General features: G+C 45.5%; 1 protein-coding gene across 2 annotated transcripts; it reads left to right on the plus strand.

Moving 5' to 3' along the window:
* The first annotated feature begins 3,941 nt into the window (after positions 1-3,941).
* Positions 3,942-6,514, plus strand: LOC136993669 (uncharacterized). Of its 2 annotated transcripts, none has more exons than XR_010886066.1 (2): positions 3,942-4,099; positions 5,423-6,514. XR_010886066.1 is itself a non-coding variant. In XM_067308274.1 (2 exons), the coding sequence occupies exons 1-2, from the start codon at positions 4,310-4,312 to the stop codon at positions 5,515-5,517; spliced, it is 1,077 nt and encodes a 358-aa protein (XP_067164375.1). In that variant the 5' UTR covers positions 4,298-4,309; the 3' UTR covers positions 5,518-6,498. The 2 variants fall into 2 exon arrangements, 1 of the variants encoding a protein (XP_067164375.1); XM_067308274.1 differs by lacking the exon at positions 3,942-4,099 and adding an exon at positions 4,298-5,291 and having other exon boundaries at positions 5,423-6,498.
* The last annotated feature ends 4,720 nt before the right edge of the window (positions 6,515-11,234 follow it).

Raw genomic sequence — 11,234 nt, forward strand, 5'->3', positions numbered from 1 at the left:
ATACATGCATGTATGTGTGTGTGTGCACACCTATGAAACATCCTTTATACATATTTATAAAAAAGTACATAGTGTATGCAATTTACATATACCTATATATGTATGTAGCCCCCCCCCCCCCACACACACACCTATAGATATGTATAAAGCTTCTGAAACCTTTTTTTCAACAGCAACCTGGTAAGATGAAGATGTATGATTATCACCATTTCGTTACTGGTATGTAATAAAGGTCAAAAGTCAATTAAGGCCACTATTTTTAGCGCTCAACTTGAATGTTTTGATAAGGATTTTACAGTTTTAAAGGACAACTTCCACTGACTGCAGTCCTAGCTGAGTGCTCAGCACAGCTCCAGTCCAATCCCAGACTCACATGCCCAACAGCTCAGAAATTAAGCCTGTGTGATTAATCTTGTGGAAAGTACTACTGCCTCTACCTTAAGGAGAAGTTAGTCTATAGCCAAGGTCTTTTTGGAGGAAGGAAAATGATGTGACAAACCAGTATGCAGTCTTGATAGTATGTGGACAGTTCTGTTTCCACATAATCAGCAGAAACAAAAGCAGCAGAAAGTGTCCCTGCTCTGAAATCTGCCAAATGACTGTCCATGATTTTGGGGGGTCCAAAGCTCTTTTGCCTTCCTACCTGCTCACTTTCTATGCAACTTCATGATATGTTTACTCTTCTGAACTTGTCTACACTCTTGGGGAGTGGAAAAACATGGGCAGAGCAGAAATAAGTGGTAATGGCCTCAGAAGGATGACAGAGTAGTATTGTATTTATCTTTAGATAGGTCCAAGCCATGCTTCTAGATACAGTTATTAAAGAAACTGAAGTTTCCTCCAGCTGACCTGCTATATGCAGGAAGCAATGCTCTGGAGGTGTGGTCAGGGTCTCCCTGCCCAGCCTTCCTGAAGAGGTTCAGTCCTGCCTCCTCTCCCTCTAACTCCATCCGTTGACAATTCCAGCAAGGATAGCAAGTTCCTGCATAGTTGTAGTGCTTGGGAAGGCAGTCTTCTCAATAGACTCAGAGACCAGGATGTAGACCAGGATGGGCAAGCAGAGAACTCCCAAAGGGCCTGTAGGTCCTGCTCCAGTCTCCTGGCCTTCTACTCTGGCATTTTCCCATGGAACTAACCAAGAGTCCGTGCACTTCTGCTTGGTTTCCCCAGTCTGGTCAAGAATGCCTTATTCTCCTCATTTCATGAATGATAACACACACAAGCTTTGAACCTAGGAAAGATCCTGTCCTTCAGGTGAAGCAGGCAGGGACAGACAGAGTCTGGACAGACAGAAGGTCCAACAGGCAGAATCAGTGGGTCCCAACAATGGTTCCAGAAAGGCAAAGCCTATCTAGAATGGACTGACATCATCCAAAGTGCCTGGAATTTGGCCCAATTCCTACCTTGGTACTTATTCAATAGGCATGGGTGTCTACACATCCCACACAGAGCATATGACCACCCCAAGAGACCAAGAAACAGAGGCTATGCCCTGCATGCACAGGCAACCTCTCTGAAGTACTCATTGCAACAACACTCTGCTGTCTGCTGCACGTCACTCTGCTGTTCTCGCCAGTCCAGATGATGCTACTCTTGTCTCCATGCCACACTGCTATATGAATGCCTTCCTTATCTTTTCTTCAGGGTAGGACCAGGCAAGCTCTTATTATTGGTAGCATCAAGCTGAATGTACGGTAGACTTGATCCACAAGCTCTGGGATCTGTGTCAGCTCATTACAGAAACCCGGACTGACAGTTCAGGCCCATTGTATCAACCTAACAGGGTAGCTCAGCCGTTAGGGAGAGTTTATAAGCTGACTGAAAGTAGCTGTCTGTGAGACAGACACCACCTCATTGCCCACGGACATCAGCTGGTGTGGTCCATGTTGTGCTACATCATGGCAGGTATGGTGAACCTCCTCCAACTGTAGAGTACCACAGGTCATATGTACACTTCAACTTGGCCTATCTGTATGACTGTGAGTAGGCAAACCCTAAAGAACAGGCTGAGTGACAGTTTCCCCCTCTGTTTGCCTGTCACACCAGTACAAGGACAATGGTGAGCTAAGCCAACCAGAGTAGTTGCAATAGATCTGGTCAATTCAGATTCTGTAAGGTATTGGGCCACCCAGTGACACCACTGGCACCAGACAAATAGTGAAAGGTGTCACCTAGTTTATCTGGCATTCACAAATGGCACAGCAACAGTCCAGTGAGGCCTCAGGCGCTATGCTAAAAGCACCCAAAAATATGCCACGTTTGACTCTTCCTTGACCCCCTCCAAGCGCATGTGTAACTCACCCTCTCCCTTCCTCTGCTCTCTCAAAACCATGTGATCTTTACCATAGCAGTGTGTGATCTGCTCTAGCTCCATCCCTTTTTCAGTGCTCACTCACAAAGTGTGTCCACAGGGAAACGCTGCCAATGATAGTTGAGCTCCTACACCCACATCAGACCAGTTCTGCCCTCCTTGTATCAGGGAGATCCTCAAGGCCCACAGACCCAGTCGCCACTATGGGGCCCCACACAAGCCAATACTGGGGTCTGCCCACACCCTCACATCAGGCCCTGATGTGAGTATCCCCAGGAGGATACTGTCTAATACCCCATGAAAAGACCATGCAATGTCCTACCATGCCTGTTACTTGGCCTTGGCCTTGCTGTAGCCAAGTCTTAAAACACAATGACAATAATGAAAAACATCTCCAGTGCGGGCAAGTATTTCCAACATCAAACGTTAAACAAGCTGTGTTCCAGTTAGAACTGTTCCCTTACAATTGTCATATCTCAGCTAAGTCTGAAAGAAATCAAAAGCAGTAACTGGAAAATGCTCAGCACTACACATACTTTTAAGAAAAAAGAGAAAATAAGGCTTCAGTCTGGCTCAGCCATGACAATGTCTCTGCCTGGCTGACTTCTGTTGAAACTCTTCAGACGCCAGGCTGCGGCTAAGGTTCTCACCCAGGTGGTACCATGGTACCATGGACTGTAGAGACAGGGATTGACTGAGAGGCTGATCACATCTCTGGAATAGCTGACACCAACAAAATCTTGGAGCAGGACAATCACAGGAATGAAGCCAAAAATGTCCTGTTTGCGCCTCTCCAGCTCCCATTGTGCTGCCCTGTTTGGCAGATGCTAAGCTGTTTGCCCAGAGCAAGACCAGCCTGTTTATAGCCACCATCTGAGTGGACTAGGTTTGCTGAATTGCTGTCACAAGAGCATCCAGGGCACTCTGTCTTCCCGAACTTCTTCAAATGTCCTTGGCTGGGAAGAAGGAGAAGAAAGCTAAAAAGAGTTGGTGCAGGATGTTCCTTGTCAGATATGGGGGAAAAGGGACTACAGAGAGGTTATTTTTTCCTTTTTAAAATCTAGAGAAATACCACACAGTTGCCAAATATATCATCGTTTTTTATACCCATCCTCCCAGATATTTTTCTATCAAGGAGAGCAAGCAACATTTGAGGTAGCTGGATTCAACCTGTGAGCCAAAAGGATGCCTTGGAGAGTAGCTTTAGACTAGATGACTGGCCAGGGAGTGGTGAATAACTACCAAAAGAGCAGAGTCCTGTGGTTGGGCCAGGCGATATGTGCACTTCTGCAGTTGGCTGCTGTCAAAACCACAGGAGAAAGGTTTAGGCAGCTGTGGGCATGAGGAAGGCAATCATCTGTGTGGGTTGTTGGAAGGTCACTTCTCCATTCAGTCTTTGCTGCTTACTTTGAATGGGAGACAGCACAGCACAATATTGATGTCCAGATGTAGTGTGGAGGAAAAAGGATGAGCAGGGAGGCACTGCGGGGCGGAACATGGGAAGGTCGTAACGGGCGGAGCACTGCTGCCGGAAAAGAAGGCGGGGCTTTACAGCATTATAATAGAGCAGGACGCGCTTCATTAAACGCCATTTTGCCACTCCTCATATTGGTGTCTGTGTGGTGATGGTCCGGGGTCTGGGGAGAAGGCCCCGTGCCTCCTCGGTAAGAACGAGAACGGTAACAAGTGGTGACCCCAACGTGATACCGAGGAGGCGGCTCGGCCGGCGCAGGCGCCGGGAGCGTGAGGAAGGGATCCGGATCCGGAACCATGGAGGCCATATGTAAGGTAGTGATGGCCTGCGCCAAGGAATGGCGGGCGCCGCTGAAGGCGGGCGCGATACGAGCGTGTGTAGAGAGGCTCGTAAAGGAGGGAGTGATTACTTCTCCTATGGAGATTCTGTGGGAGGAACTGTGGCTGCAATGCACAGCAGCGCTGGCGGAGTCCCCGATGAACGGGGGATCCGCGAGGGAGTTAAAGGTGTGGGGGCTGATAAGAATGCTCCTGCGGAGCGCGAGGGAGGCCCCGGCGAAAGAACGGGAGAGTGGGGGCGGGGAGGCCCCGGCGAAAGAACGGGAGAGCGGAGGCGGGGAGGTTCCAGTGATCCTACCAGTGGAATCCCAGGAGCCGCCTCCGGTGTATCCCTGGCAAGATCTCGCACAAGACAGAGAGGGATGGGGGGTCGACGGGACCGAACCCGAGGATTGCGTGCCTGGCGCAGTTTTGAGGAAGACGCTTAGTGAGGAAGATAGGACCCTGCTGCCGTGGGCCCCGGCAGAGGAGGGTGCTGTAGATGGGGAGAGTCAGGCAGTGCAGCGAGGGAGGAAGGGTAACGGCCAATCAGAGCGGAGAGACCAGAGTTCGACCTTGAAAGGAGGGAGGAAGGTTCGGGTGAGATTGCCGGTTGAGGAGGAGAGCGGAGAAGATAGCAGCGACGAGGAAGGCGGGGGCTTGCGAGAAGTTACGCGCAGGCTGCGGGGGTGTGCAATAGGAGAGACACAGCCGAAAGGGAAGCCGAAGGGCGGAGAAGAAGCAACAACATCCCCGGTCGACACCCTATTGCGTGCATTAGAGGAAATAAGGCGGGAGGTCATGGCCACAACAGAGGCTTCGCGGGCCGTGTATGAAGAACTCGGGAAGCTAGTAAAGGTAGAGCCACCCTGGACAAAGATAAAACAGACACACGCAGAGAGCTTCACTGAATTCTGTGACAGGCTCCAGCGGGCCATTGCAGAGTCAGACTTGCCCCCTGAGGCCCAGGGTCCGGTCATGATGGAGTGCCTCTGGCAGCAGAGTGACGCCATGACGCAGGACATCCTGAAAACGATCCCTAAAGGAACACCACTTTCGGTTGTCATCCGCACGGTACTGCAAAAACAGAATCAGGGAACAGCAGCAGCGCAGGCTCTTGTCACGGCGGTGGACCAGATGAGAAAGGGACCACAGCGTTGCTTCTCTTGTGGATATCACAGGGAAGAGGGTATGCTGCGGTAAAACGGGAGGAGCAGATAAGATGGGTTCCAATGAAATGCATAAAACCTGACCTAAATGCACGTACGGGAGGGTCTGGGGTGTAACTAATCATTCTTGGTGAGATTCCATCCTGAACAGGGCGACGCCAGACGGGATGCTGCTGCATGGCTGCATTGATGTTTATCGCCGGCTTCATGATTCCGGGGACCGCAGAGTCATACTGGAGGAGATGAGCACAGGCGCACAGAGCAGCTCACTACTGCATCCCGTTCAACCCCGAGGCGGGGCCGACAGAGACTTTCCTGACGGGGAACAAGTCAACACAGGGGCGTGGATCTTGTCATGGTATGATTAGAAATGGCTTATAACACTAGGCTTGATAGCACTCACAGTAGTAATAGCGATATGCTGCGGCTTGCTAATTCTGAATTATTGCTTACGGCATGTACGGCTTAACTGCTTGATAGACATGAGCATAGAGTATATCAATTAATAGTACAGGAAAAAGAGGTTCTAGACAAGATATTTGCATGAGAAGCGGTAGACTAGGCGTAGCGGAAGATCACGCGGTGTGACGCGCAGCCTAGGGGTGGAAACGAAGTGCACCTGTATGTAAGCTTGCACGCAGCCCACAATAAACGCCATTAGACGAATGGCTAACTAACCTGTTTGGCAATCTACCACAGTGGCTAATAGGACTGCTCGCTGAAGGCTTGCGCATTGTGCTAATCCTCATAATTATAGGCTTATGCTTGTGTGTAATACTGAGCTGCGTTAAGAAAGCCTTGCTGAAAGTAGCGGGCCAAGTCTGGATTGCTCGACAACAAGAAGGAGAAATTCTGGAGGAATGGCTGGGCTTTGGGGGGGGGCTATAGTCTGTTGGAACTGAGCAATCCCGCCTATGGCCGCTGAACCGACGAAGACAAGGACACCGCCTGTGTTAAGCAGCGGAAGAAGGGGAGGCAGCACACAGCTCCGCTCACAAAGCTACTAATGCAAGGAACCACCCGACGGCGGTCCCGTCGAGACACGCCGCACTTCCGCGTGTTTTGTTGCGTCCCGCTCGATATAACGAAACAACGTTGATGGGAGAGGGGGAGATGTGGAGGAAAAAGGATGAGCAGGGAGGCACTGCGGGGCGGAACATGGGAAGGTCGTAACGGGCGGAGCACTGCTGCCGGAAAAGAAGGCGGGGCTTTACAGCATTATAATAGAGTAGGACGCGCTTCATTAAACGCCATTTTGCCACTCCTCATATTGGTGTCTGTGTGGTGATGGTCCGGGGTCTGGGGAGAAGGCCCCGTGCCTCCTCGGTAAGAACGAGAACGGTAACAATGTAGAACACATTTTACAAGAAGCAGTGGAGTTCCTAGTACTAGGCAAGATCCCTCTGACACTGTGATATCATTCCTCAGTGCATAACTGTCTTTAATGATAGCTGTTTCATAGCCTGCTAGCATTTTTTTTTTAATAGAGAATGATGGCAAGCGTGCATGGGGCATGACCTAGGGAGTGGTATGAAGGTATATCAGGAGTGCGAAGCCACAAGGCTTGTTGACGTGGTATTGGAGGGCTGTGCTGGACTCTAATGCAATCTCATCCATACAGCCTATAAACAGAAGCCGATGGAGTGATCTTTCCCCCAAGATGCTCCTGAGATTTGTTTCAGATTAAGCCAGTTCAACCACTCAGAGATCATTCCCAGAGACACTCATGTTTGCTGTGATGATTAATCTGGCTATCCCCTTCCTGGATCACTTCCAAGAACCATGAAGAAAACACCAGCTGGTTCTCCCCGTCCACATATTTTTTAACAATTCAGACAATTTTGCTATGTTTGTGGGATATGACTTCCATTTACAAAAGCTGTTTTCCTCAGCATGTTATATTTACCTGTGTGTCCTTAAATTCTATTCATTATTATGATTTCTCCTATTTTTCCCAGTATAGACACTAAGTTTATTCGTCCACAGTTCCTTGAAACAGTTTTTAAAAAACTGGCACTCTATTGGCCAACTTCCAGACCTCCAGTAGTAAGGAAGTTTTAGTAAGACCTCCACCATCAGTACTTCAGCTGTTTCATCCCTGCACCCTTTTGGAAATCTTGAGTAAATCCCATCTGGTCCTGGCCACCTGTTACTGTTCATTTTGTCTATCGGGCAACAGACAGGACTTAAAACCATCATAATTTTATTAGCTGAGCAATTCTGGCATGGAAATCAAGCCAGTTTGTCCCAACACCATTTTGTTTGTCTGCTGCTGCTAGATAATACCCCAAGTGAACAATATAATTTGCTCACATACAAGGAGACAGTGAGGCCAGCTGTAAGCATGAGCAAGCAAGGATCTCTGTTGTTTCAATTGCTTCTACTTCTGCTTCTGCTTTTGCTGCCAGAGTTGCCCGGGAAAAAAGGCTAAAGGAGTTTGTTACCTTCATAACACCAAGGTACAAATGATGGCCAGGCGATGAGGGAAGTAGAAGACTGGAAGTAGAAGACAGGGCATTCTAGGCGAAGTAGCCCCACAGTGCACAGGGTGGTAAGTAGTTCTTGTCAGTAACTTTAACAGAAGATGGATTAGTGTCAACCTTGTGACTGTTGAAACAGCCTGAAGATATGATTATATCACAGCTTTACACTGGAAAAAGGCAGAGTGGTAAATTTAGGTTAGATATCATATTTCCCCCAAGATGTGGAAAATATATCATCAACCATTTTACGGTGCTCAGCAGTTACCTGAAAGACATCTTTAATGCCCATGCTCCACTATTCCAGCACCAGCTCTTCTAGGCTTAAGATAGTTATGACAGCTGTGAAAAAAGCTTGCAAGTATATTTTTAGAAAGGAATCCCTCAAAGATTATCATTAATTCCATTTGGCCTTGATACAGCATTGAACTCATGCCCAGCAATACAGAAATTCAGCATGAGCTGTCATACACTTTTGACAGGTTTAGATAAACTTTCTTTTCCCTTTGCATAACTTACCTTTATGTTTCATTAAAAAAGAGTTCTATTTAAAGTCAGATTGACAAAGTGAATTGTTAGCACCGTATTTTCAAAGCTCAGTACATTTGCTTCTGTTAAATGCAGGAACCCTTGCTGTGTTCAAAAAACATAACGTGCAGATACATCTTTCCAGGAATTTGCATCTATTCTGCCATCACTGATCATCTGAGCCTAAAAATAATTCTGTCTAATATGTGAAAAGCCTGAGAAGAGCTATAGAGGAATTCTCATTCTTTTGCCCATGGACTGGAAGACTGTGTGAAAAAGCCTACAATAAACAGGACATTACCAAATGAAACTGTGGGGTTACCATGGCATTAAAATTACAGTGAGAGTCATGTCACGGTTCTGCATCCTGGGGATGGTGTTCCTTTTGCTCTTCTTCCCCAGAACTAGTCCCACAGAACTTCACAACACATTATTTACAGCACCAAGGACAAGGTTTACCCCATAATGAACAATAATAATGTATATTATGAAGCATCTTCCCTGTGGCTTTCAGAGCCCTGCATAAACAATTACACATACGATCAAAATTTATATAATTACTAGTGCAGATGAATTATTTTAAAGGCCAGGCAAGTTTGCATCACTGAAGATGTAATGGAAGAATCCTACATGAAGGTTGAAGTCATGGGAAAAATATATATTCAGAAGCTGTTTAAATTGTTGGAACACAATGACTAGTTAGTTGCCTCTCCTCTGCTTGCATTCTTTTGGGTGTACTGCAATAACAGCAATACAACAACCTGTTAATATGCAGTGATAAAACATCTGAAATGTGGTTAGCATGAGAAGCAAATATGTATCAGCATAAAAATTCAAGAAAAGGGAGTTGAAAAGGAAATGTAAGAATAGCTACACTGGGTCAGACCAAAATGTCCATCTCCCCCACTGGTATCAGACAACTGAAGATATATATCCACCCATTAATCAGTGTTTTGGGACTTAGTATAGGCAGGCTTACTACACAGAGTGACTTGTGGTAGGACAATTATCTTCATAAGCATTCAGTGGAAAAGTTACTGGGTAGCTCATACAATCAAAGCTATTTAGTGCTATGAACAGGTGCACCCTGCACTAGTTACAAGGAACTGAGGAGACCTGCTGGAAGCAAAGGGAAGAAGAAAACAAACAATTACTCTTTTATCCAGAAAGAGCGATAAATTCCTAAGATAATCAAATGCACAAATGGTACAGGTACTGTCTGTTGCACAATATCTAACCTGTCAGCTACCAAGACAGCCTTGCATTTACATTTTACTTATTGCTTGACAAAGAAAGAATTATGTGAACTCATAATGATGTTGTCTGCATGGTGATGCCTTGATTGATCAATCTATGTAAATAAAAAAACCATGCAGTTGAATCAGCTGGTAAAAGAAAAGTTCAGGAACTGATGCAATAACTGTGTGCGGCACTTTTCTTGACAGAGAAGTTGCTGTAAAAGACTCCAGCCCTACTTATGCTTTTAATGACTTCCGGCATATATCACATGTGAACATAAATACTATGAACCACAACCCACTGCTCAAGATGAACAATAGATTCATCATATCAGTATCTTTTTCCTTATGGTGCTGCAACTGCTTATGTAACTTGCTGCATAACTATACTTAGAGAACCTACCTGGTATGTTTACTTGATTTGAATTAAAATGTGCTTTCAAGAAGTCCCTCAAAGACCTGAAAGGTGCAGATCCCATAGCAGGTAGATTTTGCTGAGAGAGCTCACTCTTGTGTGGACTGTTTCAGTATTGTGCTGCTTTGGAAGGACATATCTGAGTTGCTGATAATTTCCACCCCTTTATCTTTTTTAGCATGACAGCTCATCAGGCAGCCTATGAAGTAGCGGCAGTTTAAAAGACTTCTTTAAGTTGCTAGCCTGTATGTTAGCTTGCCCAGGGAAGATCATTTTGTTTACATTACTTTCTGCACATGTTATTTCCAGATGCTCTTGAATTATCCACGTGGGTCCTTCTCCTTGTACCAACCCAATATCATCTATTTGACTTGGGCTTCTTTTACTAGATCAGTGCTGAAAACATAAAATAAAACTGAGCATAAAGCCTTTCTCCAAAATATTTCTACTAGGCAAATCCCTAACTGAATGTCTGGTACTTACCAGTACATATTAATTGTCTTTTAATGATTCATAACCAGTTTTACTCTATATAATATGGCCATGCTAAAAGGCACTTTGTAAGTGAAATTCTTTGAAACATCCTATCAAGTACTTATCTAGCTAATATTATGCTATTAATTATTTTCTTTATTATACTTTATATTCCTTTATTAGCTAATTTTGTCACTGACCTCAAAAATGCTTTTATATTAGGTTCATATGACACACAGGTTTGACTCAGAATTGTCACTAATTCTATATGGATGATGATTGTCTTCCACAATTTATTTCAGTGCTTGGCAGAGAAAGAATTTAGATGATGTCTCCCTGCTTGGTATTAAAATACAGAAAACAGAAAGAGGTCAAGAACACCTCCACATAGAAATTATGGGTGAGAGCCAAACTGGTTAATTTAGGAAACTTATTTGTGACTAAATTTTTAGATGTCTAATGAAATTGTCTAAAGTAAGTGGCTATGTGTATGTGGCTATGAGAAGGATGTGGCTAGGTAGCCGTGTGAATAGCAGATAAAGATACAAGAGACAGGGCTTTGGAAGACTTCTAGCTTGACATCTTATTTGCCTAACTTGAGCCTCCCCTTAAAGGCTTTCAAAGACATTCATGCTGGTCTACATAAAGAACTTTCTTTATTAGGACTTCTTCAGTGGATACTTTAATGCAGAAGTTAGGTGTCTAATGCTGATTAGTCCTCTTCTTCCTTTTAGCCATTCTGCATGACCACTGTCTGGATAAATAATATACACTACAAATGCACAGACTCTCTGCAACTTTTTGAATTCCTCCAGAGAAACTCCAGCC

The sequence above is a fragment of the Apteryx mantelli genome, chromosome 19 (assembly GCF_036417845.1).
Source record: "Apteryx mantelli isolate bAptMan1 chromosome 19, bAptMan1.hap1, whole genome shotgun sequence".
Taxonomy (NCBI): domain Eukaryota; kingdom Metazoa; phylum Chordata; class Aves; order Apterygiformes; family Apterygidae; genus Apteryx; species Apteryx mantelli.